Below are 20,724 nucleotides of genomic sequence, written 5' to 3' on the forward strand. Positions count from 1 at the left end.
TTTTTATAATTAATTTAGGATGTCACACAAGTTAGTTATAAACGATAACAAATAGTAAAATAAGATTTATCATTAAGAAATAGATATGCAAAAAAGTATAATATTTACTTAAACTATACAACTTATTACACATACACAATCGTGAATCGGTCCCACATGTAGTAGACGTTAGAATACCCTGAGGCCTAAGGCATATACGATCCCCACCACCCTAGTCATCGTTCCCGTCCCCCTTTTTCCTCTTAATAACATGATGCACTATGTCATGATCATCCGCCCTTCCCTTCTTTGCGCTCTTGACGATAAAGTGCTTCTTATTGGGATCTCGTACTGCTGGTACGCTAAGGACATCTGGTTAGATGGGCTCATCCTCATTGGGAGACGGGACAGCAATATAATCAACCTCATCAGAAGACGAGACAGCAGGCGCCGAAGGATGAACTTGAAAAAACATATAAAAATTAGTAGTAATTTTAAATTATATTAAATACATTAACGTTTGTTAAAAATCAAACATATGTATCGACGGGTGCATGAGTAGGCTCCTGAGAGAGCCCCTGAGGTGGGTCTGGTGCAGAATCTGAAGTAGTCTCATGGACGGGATGTTGAGAGGCTGAAGCTGGAGCGGTGTCCTGTCAATATAATTATTCAATATAATTGAAAAATAATTATATTGAATACATTAACGTTTGTTAAAAGTCAAACCTGTGTATCGAGGGGATTTAGTTTATCATTCGTTATTCATTTTATAATTGTAAAAATTATGAGAATTATGTTGTATTATATTTTTGTCACACCCCAACCTTTGATAGGGCATGATGGGCACCCGACCCTTACTTAGGGCCGAGCGAACCCACTGATTCTCGTGATACTCATAATCTTACTGGACTCTTAAATCATGAAATGAGAGCATAATGTAAGTTTTTCAAAAAAAAACATGCTTTTCGTCTTTCTCAAATCAAGTAAAATCTGTACTCATATGAAATTTGTAACATAATGCATAATGATACATCGACTTACGACGCTTACAAACGACATGTTATATACGTGACTTCTTGTCTACAAAGTCTCTAACATAAATCAAGATACCAGTAACATAGATACCGACTCGGCAACACTCAGGAAGGAAATGGAGCTACAATCCGGTGGAACATCTTCTACTAATATCTCTACTCATTTGTATACACACTGCGTGGCATGAAACGCAGCGTCAAGAAGGGACGTCGGTACGAATAATGTGCTAACTATGTAAGGCATGGATAACAACATAATATAGATATGGAAGGTAACATGGAATAAGAGAGATAACACGTACATACGGATGCCTCATAAGGCGGATGTCATGCGTACTTAGCCTTTAAAAAAAATATTTCTATACATATACATAGTACCATGCCCGGCCATTAAGGCTCGGTGTCATATATATATATCATCCCGGCCATTAAGGTTCGGTGTTATCATCATTAGCCCGCATCCGGGGCAATATCGTAACATGCCCACTGCAGTGGTGTGCACATCTACGTGCCATGCTCGGCCGACTATAGCGCGACGCGGTGTGAGAAAATACATACATATATATAAAGCATGCATGAGAGCCAATCAAAAGCCACGATTATATCGGAGTGACGTAAGGTCGGTAGCCTCCGATTATATTATGGAATAATCATCATCGCTCTATCTCACCTTGAAGGAATAATTATTATAAGGCGAGATCAACAACAATAAATAAAATCGAGAAAATCATGAAATAATCTCAATAATCTCATAATAGTATTAACATCATAAGCTTTGGAATTTCTAGAATTAAAATCATCACCATCGTAATCATCATAGAAAATATTCTCATCTTTGACATATCATTATCATCATAAAAACATGTTCATGTTGTTATCATAAGAGGTCATAGAATCATAAATCTCGGTTTAGAAAATACGGCATTTTGGAAAACATTTATGGATTATCGGGAAAGGAATCAAGCCTTGGAGTCATAAACTTCTAATTTTTAAAAACAAAAAAAATTATGGAAACATTTATGAAATCGTACCATAGGAATCATGCCTTTAGAAGAAAGGGGCTAGCCTTAACATACCTGTTCAACCTCCAGTTATCCACACTTATTCATCCGAATTCGTGAGTCTACATTTAAGAGGATTCGACTTTATCATTAGACTCATCATAGTATACTTATACTAAACTTTCAAGTCAAACTACTCTATATTCCTGCCGAAAATCGGGCGGCATCTCCCATATTTATATGCCTAGCACGAATTCTCAATACCAACAATCAACAACCAATAACAACAACGAAACAACAACAACAACATCATTACTACCAAAATATTCCATCAAATACACCATATGATATTTTCTCCAACTCCTCCACAAACGAATTCGCTACATAATTATTCCATAAATTTATCTCGTAGATAAGCCTTAAATGATACCAAAGAGAAAGATTCATACCTTACTTCCGCTAATACCGCGATATCTCCAATACTTGCCTTACTCGAGCCACGAATTCACCACAACACAATATTATAATCATAACTATACGCCGGCGGAACCCGAATCGGAGATTTTTACTTAACTCGCGTTGAAATTTAATGGAGGGAAGGTTGGAGAATTCTCTAGAATTTTTGGGAAATATTTTTGGGCTGATTCTTGGCTGAAAATGAGGGGTTAAACCACTTTATATAGTTGCTCCGAAGTCAATAGCGATTCTTGTTCATGACTTCTAGCGTAGCGATTCTTGTTCATCAGCTTAAAAATTATTTCGAGACCTAAAACTTTTATACATCGATCTCTTTATTTGCATACTTGGATATGTCCAAAACTCCATACAGTCTGTATAACTTATTCAACATCCCAAACTTAGCAAAACTTATTTTATTTTTTTCCGATTCGTTTAACCTCCAACCTTCGCTCCATTAAATTTCAACGCAAGTTAAGTAAAAATCTCCCGATTCGGGTTCCGCCGGTGTATAGTTACGATTGTAATATTGTGTTGCGGTGAATTTATGGCTTGGGAGTAAGGCAAGTATTGGAGATATCGCGGTATTAGCGGAAGTAAGGTATGAATCTTTCTCTTTTGGTATCATTTAAGGCTTATCTACGGAGATAAATTTATGGAATAATTATGTAGCGAATTCGTTTGTGGAGGAGTTGGAGAAAATATCATATGGTGTATTTGATGGAATATTTTCTTATAATGATGTTGTTGTTGTTTGTTGTTGTTATTGGTTGTTGATTGTTGGTATTGAGAATTCGGGCTATATATAAATAGGGAGATGTCGCTTTAGATTTTCGTGAGTATAGAGTAGTTTGATTTGAAAGTTTAGTATAAGTATACTATGATGAGTCTAATGATAGTGTGAATCCTCTTAAATGTAGACTCACGAATTCGGATGAATAAGTGTGGATACCGGAGGTTGATCATTGCGGTATGTTAAAGGCTAGCCCCTTTCCGGTCCACAGAGGCATGATTCCTATGGTACGATTTCATAAATGTTTCCATAATTTTTTGTTTTTAAAAATTAGAAGTTTATGACTCCAAGGCTTGATTCCTTTCCGATAATCCATAAATATTTTCCAAAATCGTATTTTCTAAACCGAGATTTATGATTCTCATGTGACCTCTTATGATAACAGCCGATGAACATGTTTTTATGATGATAATGATGATGTCAAAGATGAGAATATTTTCTATGATGATTACGATGGTGATGATTTTAATTCTAGAAATTCCAAAGCTTATGATGTTAATACTATTATGAGATTATTGAGATTATTTCATGATTTTCTCGATTTTATTTATTGTTGTTGATCTCGCACTTATAATAATTATTCCTTCAGGTGAGAGAGAGCGATGATGATTATTCCATAATATAATCGGAGGCTACGACCTTACGAACTCGATATAATTGTGGCTTTTGATTGTGCTCTCATGCATGCTTTATATATATGTATGTATTTTCTCACCCGCGCTCGCGCGCTATAGTCGACGGGCTTGGCACGTAGATGTCCGCGCGGCTAATACGGCATGTTACGATATTGCCCGGACTCGGGAGGCCGGTTCGCGGGCTAATGATATAACGGGCCTTAATGGCCGGGCATGATACTATATATGACATCGAGCCTTAATGGCCGGGCATGGGTACTATGTATATGTATAGAAATATTTTTTTTAAAGGCTAAGCATGCGTGACATCCGCGCGCGAGGCATCCGGATGTACGGGTTATCTCTCTTATTCCATGTTACCTTCCATATCTATATCATGTTATTATCCGTATACATACTCGTACATTATTTCGTGCGCGTTCATATTCTTGTGGTATTTCGTGTTTCGTATACGCGGTGTATACGGATGTGTGAGGATATTAGTAGAAGATGTTCCAGTTTGGGTTAGCGAGCTCCGTTTCCTTCGGAGTATTGCGAGTCGAGGATGTATCTATGTTACGGTATCTTGATTTATGTTAGAGACTTTGAATCGATGCCTATATAACATATCGGTCTTGTAAGCGGCTACAGCAGTGCTGATATGTATCATTATGCATTATGTTACAAATTTCATGTGAGTACAGATTTTACTTGATTTGAGAAAGACGAAAAGCATGTTTTTTTTGAAAAACTTACATTATGCTCTCATTTCATGATTTAAGAGTCCAATAAGATTATGAGTATCACGAGAATCAATTGGTTCGCCTCGGCTTCATCAAGGATCTAAGGGGGACGCAGGAGGTTGACCTTATACTCTTGGTATCGAGCGGTTCGTCCCTCGGGGTTGATTTCGAAAGTCGTGTCCATAGTCTTTACTTTATGGTGTGAAGCGCGCCACGTTTATCGCTTTACGGGAGGCTCGGGGCATCTAAAGTGGTTACTCTTCTTTCCACGTCTTTTCTTGCGATTGAGCCAAGTCATAGGAAATGATTCCTTATATTAACCTTTGATTCGAAGATTTCGATATGTTTCGACGGGAGAAAGTGAGTGATGATATGGGAAGTCACGAGCTTGCCTTTTGTACGTTTCGAATATATATATATATATATATATATATATATATATATATTGATAATGGATCGGTTGACATAGAGAGTAAGTCGGTGTAAGTACAAGTAGAGAATTGATTAAATGTATCTCTTGCCTCGACTCTTCGATCATAAGTTTGTATTTGGACAATTGAACGAATCTTATGCAAAAGGTAAGCAATAGCACGAAGGATGTATATCGGGTAAGTAAGAATATTGCCTATATGATTGAGATGTAAAAGGTATTGAAGAATGAAAGGTAATACTCTTTAAACTTGACTTAAAGGTATAACTAATCCCAAAGGATCCTATTCGATCCTTGATATATGAAGTTTTGATATAATGTTCTTTTCCCGAAAATTAAGCCTACTTGGGTACAGGATATATCGTATATATATGTATATATATATCATGAAACATTCTTGTAACCACTTCCCGTTGAGTCTTGGATAGTATTATAAAGGAGATTTCAGGATTTTTTCAAATCTTCATTGGGTTATACACCTAACGGAAAAACGTGAAAAAGGAAATATCGTAAATAGACAATAAGTGGGATGTGTTGCTTTAGAAGAGTTATGGATTTGACATGGTCTGAAAAAGAAATCAGAGAAAGGTGACCTAGCAAAGTAGTGGCGGAGATTTGAGATCACGAATGATATTTTGGCTGGATGTAAAAGACCAAGACTACGGAAAGATGAATGACTAAATTGTATACGATTGTTGAGGGAAAGGTTGCGTTAATGAGGATGAGGGAATGAGTAGAATAAGTCTGGAAGCGAAGAATGGATTGTATAGAAGGTAATATATTTGAAGGACAAAAGTATACTGATTTAAGAATAGGGTTCCTTGTGCGAGGAATAAAGGATTAATTATAAAACGGAGTAAGTATGGGTATAGAAAGAAAAGGAAACAAAAGTACATAAGCTTATGAAGTAGTGTTGAGTATGAGAAAAGGAAGATGCGTCTCCTACGGATACCTATACTAAGATGAGAACAAGAAGACCATAAAGGAATAGTGGAAAGAAAAAAAAAAAGGGTGGTATGAGTTATGAGTTCACCACGTGACGATAAAGCGATAAAGTAAGGCTATCACCAATGACAAGTAATGATATGATTATGATTGGTTTGAAATCAATGCGAGTACAACACAGAATAAAAAGAGTATGAGGTACAAGGGGGCATTAGTTGCGCATGAGACTTAGATCCTTGATAAGACGGATGGCGGTTTAAGGGAAATGCGTTTACGGTTGCTATAAAGTCGGATTACGGGAAAAGAGAAATAACTTGAGATAGAAAGAAAAGGGGAAGATGACGGCTACCGGTGAATGCGACTATTGAAGAATAGGGTAAGTGACACTGCATGGATGGTACGGACGGTTAGACATACTATTATTTTGAGTATCCCGCGGGAAAGAGCTATTAATTGGAGCGGATGTGGCGTCGACTCGTAATTAACGGTTGAGCTAAGCAAAGTACATCCTTGCTTGGGGTGCTATGTCGGCCGAATTACTGGTTTAAGTAACTGCAAGATGAGTATGTTAAGACTTCACACATGAATTACTGCTGCTATAAATTACAGGAAATGGCATGAATATGATGCAGTACAATAAGGGAATTGAGGAAAGGGATACGTGAATTTAAAATTTGAAGTGAGGTAATGGATTTGAGAATAGTACAAGTGAGACCCCTAAAGGGGGAAGTGAGTAAGGAAAATATAAGTGTAGAGATTAAAACGATGAATCCTAAGATGTGACAAGTATAGACCCTAAAACAAAAAGTGAGAGTTATACGGAAATGGTATAGTTGTTATCGTTATATATTTCAGTATGAACATTGAGTGAATTGATGAAAGGAACGTATTAGGCTTGAGATTGGAAGCACCGTAAGGTAAGACTCATAAGGAGGGAGCGAGTGAATAGAGTGCAAAGATTCTAAATGCACTCAGATATGAAAAACAGATATAGTTTGAAGTGAAATTTTTTTGTAGAAGCGAGTTTAATAAGATCTAAGGGTCGATCGGCAAAAGGAATAGAGTGATTGAAGGGTATCTTTTGAAGATTGATTTGAAAATAATTCGTGAGGATGAAAAGAAATTGAACAATATTCCGAAGGGGACAAAGATTGACAAGCTATTGGAATAACTACGATGCTTACTATGGTATGATCACCCGGTAAAAGGAGACTACAAAACGGCGCGAAATTTGAACAATTGAATGATCGAGTTCGTAGAAAATAGATGCAATAGTGCATCGATTATGATAGCATTAAAAGGAGAGAGAGATCATTGAAGGAAGGATTCAAGATATTCTAGGTGTAAGTATACGAATTCCGATAGCCGGACTTAGCATAAGGACCCTTATTAAAGAATAAGAAAAGAGAGAATCGAGTAAAGCGTAGAATTGAAAGGAAATTTCGATGTTATACCAACTGAAAAATAAAATACCGCAATGATCGACCCAGTCGGTATAGAAGGGAACGCAAGGGATGACGATGCTACGAGTTCAAAAGAATGGGTACAAAAGGTATTAGCGGTGGAATTGTGTCCTCATGGCATTACGATTTTTACGAGAGAAGAAGAAGAAGAAGAGCGACAGGTGATAAAGGTTATAGAATTGTCTATGGTAAGATATGATAACCAAGAAGCAGATAAGGAAGAGAGTAAAGTACGACAAGATAAGTCAAGAGAGATAATAAGAAGGACATAGTAAACATACGAGATATATAGAAAAAAGTGATGATATCGCGAGACAAAGAAGGTTTTGAATAAGAATGGAAGAGTTGATAGTGATTATGACGTGAGTTTCGTCTTATTTTAACATTCGAGACGAATGTTGAGGAAGGATGTTACATCCAGCATTCTCGTGCGTTGAGTTGCATCATAGGTTAGTCACATAAGCTCAAAGGATAGGATTATGTTTGAAGTTATAAGTGTTTATGTTATGTTCAACAAGTGATAAGTAAGTGCCGCGAAGGTTGGGGTGTGACAATTTTTATGAATAATTACTTAATTAATTTCTTAACTATAACTAATTATTCTTCTAACTACAATTAAAGTAATAACAAACTAATTCATTTAAAGATAGATTATATTAACTAACTAATTAATTATTAATTAAATAATTAGCACATAAATTAGATAACTACTTAGCACATTAACAATTAACATATGATAAACAATTTGAATAAATAAATTAGCAATTACATAATTAAAAAATAATTAGAGATTAATTTTCTAAACAAATTAGCATAGAACAAACAATTAATAAATAAATAAAGTAAATATTATATTTTTTGCGCATCTATTTCTTAATAATAAATCTTATTTTATTCTTTGTTATTGTTTATAACTAACTAGTGTGACATCCTAAATTAATTATAAAAAAATTGCAACATATTCGAAATAAAGTTACGCATTAACTAAAAAATAACACGCTTAAATCTAAACCACAAAAATCAAAAAATTAAAGCTAATGATAACACGTTTCCAAACAAAAACTTACTTCGAGCACTTTTCCAACCACTAAAACGATGACCCGAAGTTTTGCGTATCCTTGATGTATTGAGCTACATTATTAATCGCATAAAAAAAATTGGGTTCTAACATGATTAATCTATGACCAAAGTACGGAAAAAGTGTGAAAATTTAAACGAAAGAGATTAATTAACCAAAAAAAAAAAAAGCACAATAACGCAGTAATTTACTGCGTTATTGGATCCAATAATGCAGTAAATTTGTTACACCCCGGAAAATCTCGCGTTACCAAGACTGTAGACGGCTTAGTATGAGCTCAAGGGAGAGTAAAGTTATACAAGGATTAGGGATGAAGATTATATTAGATGAGTATAAGAATAATATATATATGACATTTTGAGACCGTATGGTGTAAATCGGCTAATACGTTACTTGATGAATAACCCTCGGAACCGTAAGTTAAGGTGGCGCCCACATGCTGGAATTTTATAAAGGACATATGAAAAGTTATATGAGTAGTACATGAGAAGTAGAGCAGGTCTTAAGAAGGACCCTTAAGCCAAATATGGGCATAAGCCCTCCAAAAGGATGATTTAAGGATACGTTTTCGGATGATCTGACTTAAATAGGCCAAAACGCCATTATAAGTTTGGAATTTGGAAACACACCAAAAATGAAAGTTGTAGATAATTGAAATAGATTTCTAACTATAGGTCGTGGGCCCTCATACTATAGCAGAATCAAGAGTTATGATCTTTTTATTGAATGAACGCGCAGGCAGAAAAATAAGCATGGGCGAACGCGCCCAAAGCCCACGCGAACGGGCTGAGCAAATTTTAAGTCGGTTTGGGCAGTTTTTGGAACTCTATATAAGGGGGGCCTTACCCCCTTTCTTCATCCAAACACCACAGAAAAATCCCCAAATATTATGAAAATTCCCCACAAGTTCCAAACACCAAATTTTAGCCCAAATCAAGTTTAACTTCCGGATTTAGGTTCTGACAGTGTATAGTTGTGAGTATAATATCGTATTGCGGCAAAACTTGGCTTGGATTCAAGGTGATAACTTAAGATATTGCAGTTCTAGTGGGTGAAAGGTATGAATCTTCCCTTATGAGTATTGATTTAAGCTTATTTACGGAGGAAAAGTTATTAAATGATCGTATGGGTTGAGAAATTGGATAAAACATCGTGTGGGATTTTTATGGAATATATTGGTACCGATAATATTGTTGTTGATGTTGGTATTAGTATTGTGGTGGTGGTGGTGGTTGCTGGATTGTGATTTCGGGCTAGGCATATAAACAGGGGAGATGTTGCCCGAATTTCGACATATTTTAAATGAATTGATTTAAGGGTTTAAGACAAGTGTATGATGGTGAGCCTAACAATAGTATGAATGGTTTTATATGTAGATTACGAGACTATGAACGATCGTAAATAGATTGTAAGACGGAAGGTAGGTTAGAAAGCCGGAAAGTAAGCTTCCAGGTATGTTAAGGCTGTCTTTTCTTTCATTTTGGCATGATCTATGACATGTGCGAAACGTTGCGATATCCATAATGAATATACTCCTAGATGTAGTGGCTCACGTTCTTGTATTGGTATTGTTATTGTTCATATCTCGAATTCCTTGACTTCTTAATCCCGAAGGGGCATCCATAATGGTGTCTAATCCCGAAGGGGATGGCCATAAGCTTCTATGTCCATATGTTATCTTCATGTTTAAGTCCCGAAGGGGACGTTCATTAGAATTCCTTGTTCATGCACCTTATGTTAATGTTAAGTCTCGAAGGATAGGAAGAAGTTCCTAGTACGAGTAAGAGTTGCTCCGAAGGGAGTTTTCGAGTCTTATGAGTCGTATATGCATTTGCATACCTACATATATATATATATATATATATATATATATATATATATATATATAGCATGATTTTATGGGGAAAGGGAAAGGGCTATCCGGTTATATACGCACACCACCTGATCAGCTGGTATATGATGATTGAGATGCCCGAAGGGGCTGCCCAATGGGGCCATTATGATATGATGCCCGACAGGGCGAAGCTCGAAAGAGCGATTGGGTAAAGGTGCATATACATATATACATGTTTTCAAAGGTACATTATGCTATTATGCCCGAAAGGGCTACGAGCAGGGCGAAGGCGTGCATTATATATATACATATATACTCATGATGCATTGAGAGTTTATATGCACATACATGATTCGTAGTGTTGGTCAAAGATACAGATTGAGTCTGCTACTCCTTTATTATTCGAGTTGGGATATACTGTTTCAATTCCGCTTCTGCACATAATCCGTATGCGGCTCTATTGTTTGGGGGGGGGGGCGTTCTGCCGCGTAGGTAGGCAGACGGATGATCCGGCTCGCTAGGACTCTCCCCGGTACCGTCGTCGGTGTGCTCCACCTGATCGGGCTACCGGTCTATTTTGGGGTATGCTATTTTGAGACATTTATGCATATATATCATATATGGGTATGGCGGGGCCTTGTCCCGTCCTTTCACAGCTTTCTGATACGTTAGAGGTCTGTAGACAGTGATATGTAGTTGGTATGTGATGTAGCGGCCTTGTCGGCCCGTATTGTTCTTTTCAGTATATATGTATGTGTGTAGGAATATGGGCACAGATGGTTGGTCAATCTTAATGCTTCTGACGTGAGTTTTATGGGCCACCCAGTTATTTAGTAATGTTCAGGCACGAGTATAGGGGCGCTTGGTCAGAAGTGGTCAGGCACTCGTCACGACTCATCGGTTTGGGTCGTGACAAAATTATCGCGTTAAAGGTACTTTGGTAACAACTTTTTTGTTGGGGTATTTTGATTCACTTGATTTTTTTTGGGTCATTTAGGTTCCGGACTCCTCAAATTTCAGATTATTGAATGCAAGAGCAGGTCAAAATCTTACATCTCTATCTTTGCACTGTGTATCCATTTAATTCCCCACACCTTTACAACACGTACCAATTTATATTTGCCGAAAATTTTATTTAGCCATTCAATTATGCCCTGTTTTAATTGAGCAAGATAAATCTGAACAATTTCACATAATTTAAGGATAAATCCGATCAGGGGCGGCTTTTGGGTGGAGTCACTAAAGCCAAGGCTTTAGGCCCCATTTTTCGTCAATATATATATATATATATATATATATATATATATATATATATATCTTTTAGAAAGTTATAAAGTACTTTGAGTACATTTCGTCATTAAAAGGAAATAGTTAATTAATTGACATAAAAGAAGTTCCCAATCAGTAAGTAACGTATAGTACACAAATATTCAATCTATTATTAATATATTAACAAAAGAAGTCCCCTGATTGGTTTCTCTACAACACTCAAGTCAACTTTTAACCTTTCTCTCTAAAACTTTTAAGTATACTTTTACACTTTTATATTTCTTCTTTGTTTCTTCAAGAGAGTCGTTGACTATATTGCTCTAAAAGACAAGAGCTACAGTGTATGAATTTGCTATTTTTGTTTTTTCTCGACACTAACTATTGCAAGAGGTATATTGAAGCACTAAACAAGTATTCAAAAATCAAGTTGTCAACTTCTTGAATTAGGTTCTATTATTTCAAATTTTAGTATCGTCATTTTAATTATTTATTAGAATATAAAACACGTCAACTAGAAAAATGTGAATTTGATTGTTCAAAACTTAAAAAAACAAAAACAAGAAAGAAGAAGAGAAGAATTGAATTTTTGATACAATCTAAAAAAGGAGCTTTTAAGGAAGTTAGTAAGATATCTTACATAAATCCTCAAAAAATAGATCAAAATGAAAAATATATATTAAATAATTTTTCTTTACTTATTTTTATGGTAAAAAAATAAATAAATAAAAAATTTAAAGACCTCTCATTGACATTCGGCTCCAGGCCTCAAACAGTTTTGAGCTCCCATGAATCTGACTCTTTTCCTTAGTAAATAATGGTAACATATTTGGCCCGATATTGTAACAACATTAGCATATTTGTCCTCAATTATTTACGGATTTTTTATATTACAGTCCTAATTATTCTTACAGCATAGTGATCTGCGGAGATACTACGATAAGAAAAAGTGGGAGATTTTATATTTAGTATATGTCGCCACGACGCCAAGTGTCATGAGTTAGAAAATCTTTTAAGTGATCTTTTCTTTTATTATTTCAATTTTCCTTCTAGCACTTTGAGCAGACAAATTAACGCGATCATCGCCTCTTAATTCTCCAGCCAGTCACGCAGGATTAATTGCCTTCACATCTAATGTTCCTCTGTTCAGACATTACTTACCTTTTCCTACTAATTCGCCCCTTAATCAGATCTACTGTTCAACGTCATTTCTTGATAAAATCTAAAATTACACATAGGTATAAATATTCTTTCATATTGTAACTTTATTACTCCGCTTTTCACTTTTACTTATGCACTATATTAAAAATAAATTTTTCACTTTTACTTGATCACTTTAGTATATCAAGAAAAAAACAATTTTTTTTTTGTTTTACCTTTAATATTAATTATTCATTTTTCAAATCCTTTTTCAAGTCTATTGAGACTATACATCAATTAATATGGGTATTATGATAAATATATACTTTATCTATTAATTCGGGCGTGCAAAATCAAAATGAACAAGTAAAAGTGGACGGGCTGTGGAGGGGGGGGGGGGTGTGGAGGGTGAGTATAACTTAAATTCTTTCAGATTATCACCTCTTAATTACGCAATAACTAACATTTAGACCAAATAGATGAATATATGAAAACTATTTATACATAAAATTTTACTATTTAATTTTTTAGATATATATAAACCTCATTAAATTAGTTAACTATGACAAGGGGAGTAAGTTTTGAACCCCAAGAAAACACCCTAAAACCGAAAAACCATTTCCCATCCCCCCTCATTCCCATTTAGCGTTACAATATTGAGACAACTTTAATCTTTAAGCGTTGACTAACTCTATTGCTCCTAACCCCTAAATATTGTTTAAAGTTAATTAGGCGGAAATCTTAATTTAAATAGTGTGGTGTTTCTAACAATGGTAAAAGAAGTATAGCTGTCATCTTAACTAAGGAAAGTCTTATTAGTAGTCACTTGCATACCTCTCCTATCACTGCAATATCAGTTTTCTTTTAGTGTAGTAGTGCAAATAAATGCATGCATTTACTACATCCTAAAGAGTTCAAATCCAGTTTTTTGACCAGATTATTAGATACCCCATTCAATTTTTTTTGGAGCTTTTTTCTCTGCATCTGAAAAAGCTCAAAATCTTTGGGAATGGCTGGTGGTGGGGGGACATCAAGGCAGCTTGATCAAACACCCACTTGGGCTGTTGCTGGTGTTTGTGCACTCATTGTTCTCATTTCTATTGCTTTAGAGAAGATTATCCACAAACTTGGCACTGTATGTTACCTAAAAGCCTAGTCTTTTTACCTTGCTCTTCTTCAATTTGTGGGGTTCTTTCTTTTCTAGTTCTTGATTAATCTTGGATTTTAATGTACAAGATGTCTCTATTTTGCCCCCACAAAGCCTCTCAATGTGATTTATCTCCTAGCCAGCAGCAGTACAAAAAGTGTTGCTTGAAGAAATTCTCTTTCTTGTTTCTTGGTTTTGGTGTTGATGATTTTGCAGCTATATTTGTTATTTGACTTTTACATCAAAATAGAATCTTTTTGTTTGTGGAAGTCTTGCCTCACAAAATTAGTGCTCTTTTTGTCACTGATTACCAAAGGATGGGTTGTTTTTCTCTCTATGGTTAATACCTTTGTTTTGCTAATACTAACCCTTCCCTTGTTCTTCCTTGTTTTGCTAGTCCTAATCCTTTTCTTGCTTTTGAGGTAATTTCTAGTATTTGAATTTTCTTAGTTGTGCACATTTGGTTTTACTATATTGTGATTTTTCTGTTACTTTTTATCCACAAAAGAAATGTGCCTTTTCTCTTGGTTGGAAGGATTCTTGCACTTCCATGTTCTTTACCAAAATTGGATTCTTGGACATTATAGCTATGTTATTGATGTCATTGGCTGTTACTTTTAGGGTATTTATTTTCAACCATTCTGCTTCTTTTTGAGGTTTGATCAATTAAACTAGTAAGGAAGAGAAAAAAGAGGTTTTATTGTCCGATGTTATGCTTTATGAACTGAACCTTACCTTTTGTCCAGCAGAAACTATAATGCCTAGTGATATATTGTGTTGAGGACATCTACTTGTAGTTCATTCTTCATCCTTTAATTTGGATATTTGGGCTTGCCTTTTCTTTATCCAGTAGCATTTTGAAGTTCACAGTCATTTGTGTTTCCATGTTGTATTCTTTATAATTACATGATTCTACCAATTTATACCTATTGTCTAACTCCATGTGATTTTACTTATTTATTGCTTCTGTGGATCTTAATTTCTCTAGCGATTTGCTTACAAAACGAAAATCTTTTTTCCAGTGGCTCACAGACAGACATAAGAGAGCTCTATTTGAGGCTCTGGAAAAGATTAAGGCTGGTAAACTTTTAAGTGCTCTCAACATCTTATCATTTTACCGAGGGAATATAGTCTTGTTTTCTGTATTAATTAATGGCTCCTTCCCTCTTATTGTTGCAGAGTTGATGGTTCTTGGTTTTATCTCATTAACCCTTGTATTCAGCCAGTATTATATTGCCGGAATCTGTATCCCCCCAAGTGTTGCTGACACAATGCTGCCCTGCCCTGCTGCTGACAAAGGTGATAAAAAGGAAATCGAGGAACATCGTCGGAGGCTTTTATGGTACGAGCGCAGGATTTTGGCTGGTGCAGAGCCTAAATGCAAGGATGTAAGTCATAATTTTGTATATGGACCTTGATAATAGTAAGTTAAATTGTATTAATAAGTGGAGCGAATAACACTTTTGGTCCCTCAGTTATTGGTATATTCTGATTTTGGTCCTTGTGATATATTGACTCAATACATTTAACCTTCAATTAATTAAAATGTATGATTTTGATCCTTTTATGTAGGTAATATGTTATATTTGGACTATTTTTAGAAGTTCATTACCCTCAAATATGGAGTAATAGTACAAGTTTAACATAACACATGGGTAATTAAACGTTAAAATGGTTAATAATTCTGAAAATTTGTGAACATTCATAAGCAAATGGATGAGAAGTGCATATTTCAAGTAATTGAATGTTAAATGTACTTAATCAAATATCACAAGGACTAAAATTAGAATTTACCAATAGCCGAGGGACTAAAGCTGCTATTAACCCTCATAAGTGGGATGACGAAAATTACATTGCAGGAGTTTAGCTTGTTGTAGTCAATTAGCCTTTTCTTGAATTAATCAGGTGTCAGACTAATTGTGTTTTTTGTTTTACTGAGACAATCATATATTGTGCACAAACCTTTTAAGTTGTTTGCTACTTAAGCTGATTGACATTTCAAATGATCAGACCGGTCAATAAAAAAGCTCCACCTAATATGGTTAGTTTTTTAAGAAAATCCACCTGATGATTGCCCTGCTCCAACTTATGTACTTTGGTGTATTAATCTCACTATGTTAAGAAATGATGTGCTGCATATGCAGTGAATTAACAGCAAGTTGTGAGATCATAACTAAGTGGAAGCTTAGCAAGCTTGATATTCTTTGAATAACCTAGATAATCCTTTATTTACTTATTTGATGACAATTTATTTTATATGATGAAAATACTAGGCTTATTTGGTGTGAGTATGTATTGCTTGCTCAAGAATTAGTGGTTTACAAAAGCTGTAGAAGATTGGCCCTCACAGATGTTCTGCTTGTCTCAGCACCAGGGACAAGCAGTTGCGATAGCAATGTGGAAGGCTTCATAGCTAAAGCTATAATCTCCTCCCGAATGAGCACTTGTGTGTCCTTTAAATGTCCTGGTTGCTATTAGTTAACCAGAAAACATCTGATGCCATAATATTTAAGTAGTTCCTGAAATAGTATTTTGAGTGTTGCCATTCTATCAATAAGACCAGCATTATCTTAAAAGTATCTTACTTACTGATTGAAAATGCCATTCTATAAAACATCGATACATTCCATATGTGTTGCTTTGGTTACAGTTAGCTCAACTACTGAATATAATTACCTTTGTTGTGTACCTGTTTTGGATCTCCGTGTAGTACTTACTCTAAGTATACTAAGTTACAGCACGATGGGCTGTCTTCAGTTCATTAAACTAATTTCAGTAACCTAACAGGGACGTGTCTCTCTCATTTCTATCGACGCACTGCATCAAATACACATCCTTATATTCTTTTTGGCGGTCCTTCATGTGATATACAGTGCTATTACTATGTGGCTGGGAAAACTTAAGGTAACTCAAAGTATACTTTTCATTAATTCCTGCATTACACTTGAACTGCTGAGCCATTTGGGTGGTACTTTTTGGAATATCAAGAGAAACTCCAGCATTATACATTCCTCACTTTCTTGATATTCGTTACTCTCCATTTTAGATTCTAGAATGTCTAATGCTTGAAAGTATGTTCTGCAGATTCGTGGCTGGAAAGGATGGGAACAAGAGACCTCAACTCATAACTATGAGTTTTCAAATGGTATGTCTAGTTTGATGTACAAACGGTGGAATTTTCTGATTTGCTTGTAAACTATGTTCATTGTCCTCAATTCTTTGCATTGGGAATTGACTATTTCTTACATGTAACTTTTTAGATCCTTCAAGATTTAGGCTTACTCACGAGACATCATTTGTCAGAGCACATACTAGTTTCTGGACCAACATTCCAATCTTCTTTTACATTGTAAGATACTGATATTAGATATTATTATTTTCATTCTCTATCACAATTGTGTCGTTCTTCAGCACATCAGAAAGAAGAGTAAATGTTATTGAATGATGCAATCTTATTCTTCCAGGGATGTTTCTTCAGACAATTTTTCAGGTCCGTGAATAGGTCAGATTACTTGACCCTCCGCAATGGTTTTATCAGTGTGAGTTCCCTTTTCTGCTTGGTTCTGAAACTATGTTTAGTTCTTAAATTTTTTGGCTTCTCTGTTTTCTTTAGAAGTTATAGATAATGCTTCTTGTACAGGTTCATTTGGCTCCTGGAAGTAAATTTAACTTCCAAAAGTATATCAAAAGGTCATTAGAGGATGACTTCAAGGTAGTAGTTGGTGTCAGGTAGAGAGATGTGTTATTTTCTTTATCTTATTTTTTGCCTAACAAACAAGTACCGTACGTGCGTACTGGTGCAACCTATATCAGGTTGACTGACTTAATTTTGCTACTGGCAGTCCAGTTTTGTGGGGATCGTTTGTGGTTTTCTTGCTCCTAAATGTTAGTGGTAAGTCATATACTGTGATGGAAATATACTTGGGTAATTCTTTCATGTCTTCCATTCTATTTCCACAAGAAATATATTTCTGAGACATTTGGTTACATTTCAGGGTGGCATGCATTGTTCTGGGCATCCTTAATTCCTCTGATTGTAAGATTTTTTCTGCCTTGTCCTCCACCTTCATGATTCCATTGCCGGAAAATCTGATAATTAATTTTTATCAGATCATTTTAGCTGTTGGAACAAAGCTTCAGGCGGTGTTGACAAGAATGGCTCTTGACATCTCAGAGAGACATGCCGTAGTCCAAGGCATCCCTCTGGTACAAGCCTCAGACAAGTATTTCTGGTTTGGCCGACCTCAGTTGGTTCTTCACCTCATCCATTTTGCCTTATTTCAGGTACTACACGTCCCACTCAGATATATAATCATAAGCTAGTATAAGAAAATTAGACAACTAGATTATATCCCACTTTCAACGTCGCTGGTCCATAGTGCCATAATCATTGTATTGCTAGAAGTTGTCTGAGTTAAGATGTGAATATGTTATTCAAGCCCACTATAAAGACCATTACTTTCAGATTTTCTTAAACCTCATCACAGCCTTTAAATGGATTAAAAAGCAAAAGCAAGAAATTTGTCAAAGAAAGATGATTATCTTTAGTCTGTTTCTGTGAATGACTTGTGAGAGATAAATGTGTGGCTAACACTGAAAAGTAAATGTTGATACTTGTGTGCTTCTGGGTGCATGGAATTGTGCTTGAAAATGAAAAAGAGGGGAAATGGTGCATGGGTTTGGATTATATTAGTTTGCTTTATCTGAATCTCCATGTACTTCTTGCAATTCTCGTCTCGATCTATTTATTGCCATAGCTTACAAAAGTTTCCTTTTTATGTATATCTAATGCTAAACTATTATTTCGACTTGACAGAATGCGTTCCAAATAACATATTTCTTATGGATATGGGTAATATTTCAACTCCTTGATCAAACTTCTGAAGATATTCAGTTCTTTGAACCATGAAACTATTGATTGAAATGTTGATTACTTATTTTGCAGTACGAGTATGGGCTAAAATCTTGCTTCCATGACAAGTTTGGTTTTGTCATTGTGAAGATTGCTTTGGGGTATGTTACTTGCAACAAAAAGTCACTTTATTGGATGGATTATATATATATATATATATATGCTTTCAAAGCAACAAAATGAAGCTTACTCTTACTAAATCTACTTTGCTGTCACATTTACAGGGTGGGTGTTTTATTCTTATGCAGTTATATCACTCTTCCACTCTATGCCCTTATAACTCAGGTACTTTTACCAAAGACTAATTGGAGGTTCCACGTGTCGTAGTTGTCTTTCTCCCCCACCCACCCCCACATTGAAAGCATAAATGTATGTAGGTTCCTCTCCTACCATTTTGCTTTGGCCAAGCACTGTGCTAGTATACAAGCAAATATATTTCAGTCTTTGAGCAAGGACGAAAAATGTGCCATAAGAAACGACATGAACTTTTTCGTACAAGAACTACTATGCCTAGATTCCAAATAAGTTGGGGTCGGCTATATAAATCCACACTATTCATGTCCCTCCTTTTATGTTCATCTCAGTTCAATATTATATAAAACAATACTCCCCTTCCGTCCCAATTTATGTGAGACTCTTTACCTTTAGTCATTCTCAAAAAGATTGAGAATGCACCTGTCCATATTTAGTAACAATTTGACTTTGAAATACCTAGTTTACACGTGATGAGATGATTTATAACCACACAAATATCTTATGCTTATTTACACCACAAGTTTCAAAAGTCAATTCTTTTATTTCTTAAACTCCGTGTCCAGTCAAAGACTTTCACATAAATTGAGATGGAGTATTATACACGGAGTCTTTTGGTGTTTTACCCATAACTTGCTGTATTTTACATGGGAAATAGGCCTAATGGTAATGTGTCATGTAGATGGGGTCCAATATGAAGAGATCCATTTTTGATGAACAAACCTCAAAGGCATTAAAGAAGTGGCATATGGCCGTGAAGAAGAAGCAAGGAACTAAGGGAGACAAATGCCCACGAACACTAGGTGGTGGAAGTCCGAGGTCCTCTGCGGGCTCGCCTCTACACTCGACTGGTCCTACGCTTCATCGGTTTAAAACTACCGGTCACTCAACACGTTTCAATGGCTATGACGATCTAGAAGCATCTGACCTCGAGAACGATCCAACTACACCGATAATCCGTGCAGAGGACAAGTCAACTACACAAGTTACTGATGATACTGAACTTCAAGTGCATGTTCCTCAAAATGGAGAATCCTCCGGGAATGAAGATGACTTTTCATTCGCGAAGCCTGCTCCTAAAAGATGAAAAGGAAGCAGAAAACAAATGCATATTAGATCTGAAATAGTGGTTTACTTCTTCTCTCTTTATCTTTTTGTGCTTATAGATTAATGTCATACAAAGTAGTTAGCAATTCATAGGGGAACATATACATTATTTATTGTATCTATTGCTATTGCTTGCCTTATTACTACAGTTTTGTTCCGTTATGATATTGTGAAAGGAAGCAAATTTGGATTTAGCCATGCGCACTTACAATTTGAATAGAAGAAAAAAACCTTTCAAAGATCTCCTGTGTCTTATTACGGATTTCGTGTGTTGCTTTTCAATAATCTCTTGTAAAAATGGTCATAAAACTAAAATACCTCTTGTAATCGACTACAAAACAAAATCTCTTGAAGTTGGATTCAAAAATTCAAAAGTTCCAAATTAGGGATCGCATTTTTTTTTTTACAATTGTATATGACTTTTTGATTGTGAAATGTGCTTTTCTTTTTGTTTGGGGTTTTCCCCGGGGCGGGGCGGGCGGGGGGGGGGGGGGGGGTTTGGTTTGGTACACTAGTCCTTTTTATGACTT

At 35.7% G+C, this 20,724-nt stretch overlaps 1 protein-coding gene across 1 annotated transcript; it reads left to right on the top strand.

Moving 5' to 3' along the window:
- Positions 1-13,447: 13,447 nt before the first annotated feature.
- Positions 13,448-20,435, top strand: LOC132034457 (MLO-like protein 8). The gene is made up of 15 exons (XM_059424817.1): positions 13,448-13,911; positions 14,946-15,003; positions 15,103-15,311; positions 16,711-16,827; positions 17,008-17,068; positions 17,184-17,272; positions 17,388-17,462; positions 17,564-17,652; positions 17,766-17,815; positions 17,919-17,959; positions 18,034-18,207; positions 18,740-18,775; positions 18,869-18,936; positions 19,060-19,120; positions 19,770-20,435. The coding sequence occupies exons 1-15, from the start codon at positions 13,786-13,788 to the stop codon at positions 20,172-20,174; spliced, it is 1,659 nt and encodes a 552-aa protein (XP_059280800.1). The 5' UTR covers positions 13,448-13,785; the 3' UTR covers positions 20,175-20,435.
- Positions 20,436-20,724: the final 289 nt, after the last annotated feature.

This window comes from Lycium ferocissimum, chromosome 2, assembly GCF_029784015.1.
Source record: "Lycium ferocissimum isolate CSIRO_LF1 chromosome 2, AGI_CSIRO_Lferr_CH_V1, whole genome shotgun sequence".
Lineage (NCBI taxonomy): Eukaryota > Viridiplantae > Streptophyta > Magnoliopsida > Solanales > Solanaceae > Lycium > Lycium ferocissimum.

Coding starts and splice junctions, on each gene's coding strand:
- LOC132034457 (XM_059424817.1), top strand. CDS start 13,786: ATGGCTGGTGGTGGGGGGACATCAAGGCAGCTTGATCAAACACCCACT. Junction 15,004..15,102: donor TCTGGAAAAGATTAAGGCTG/GTAAACTTTTAA, acceptor TTATTGTTGCAG/AGTTGATGGTTCTTGGTTTT. Junction 15,312..16,710: donor CAGAGCCTAAATGCAAGGAT/GTAAGTCATAAT, acceptor GTAACCTAACAG/GGACGTGTCTCTCTCATTTC.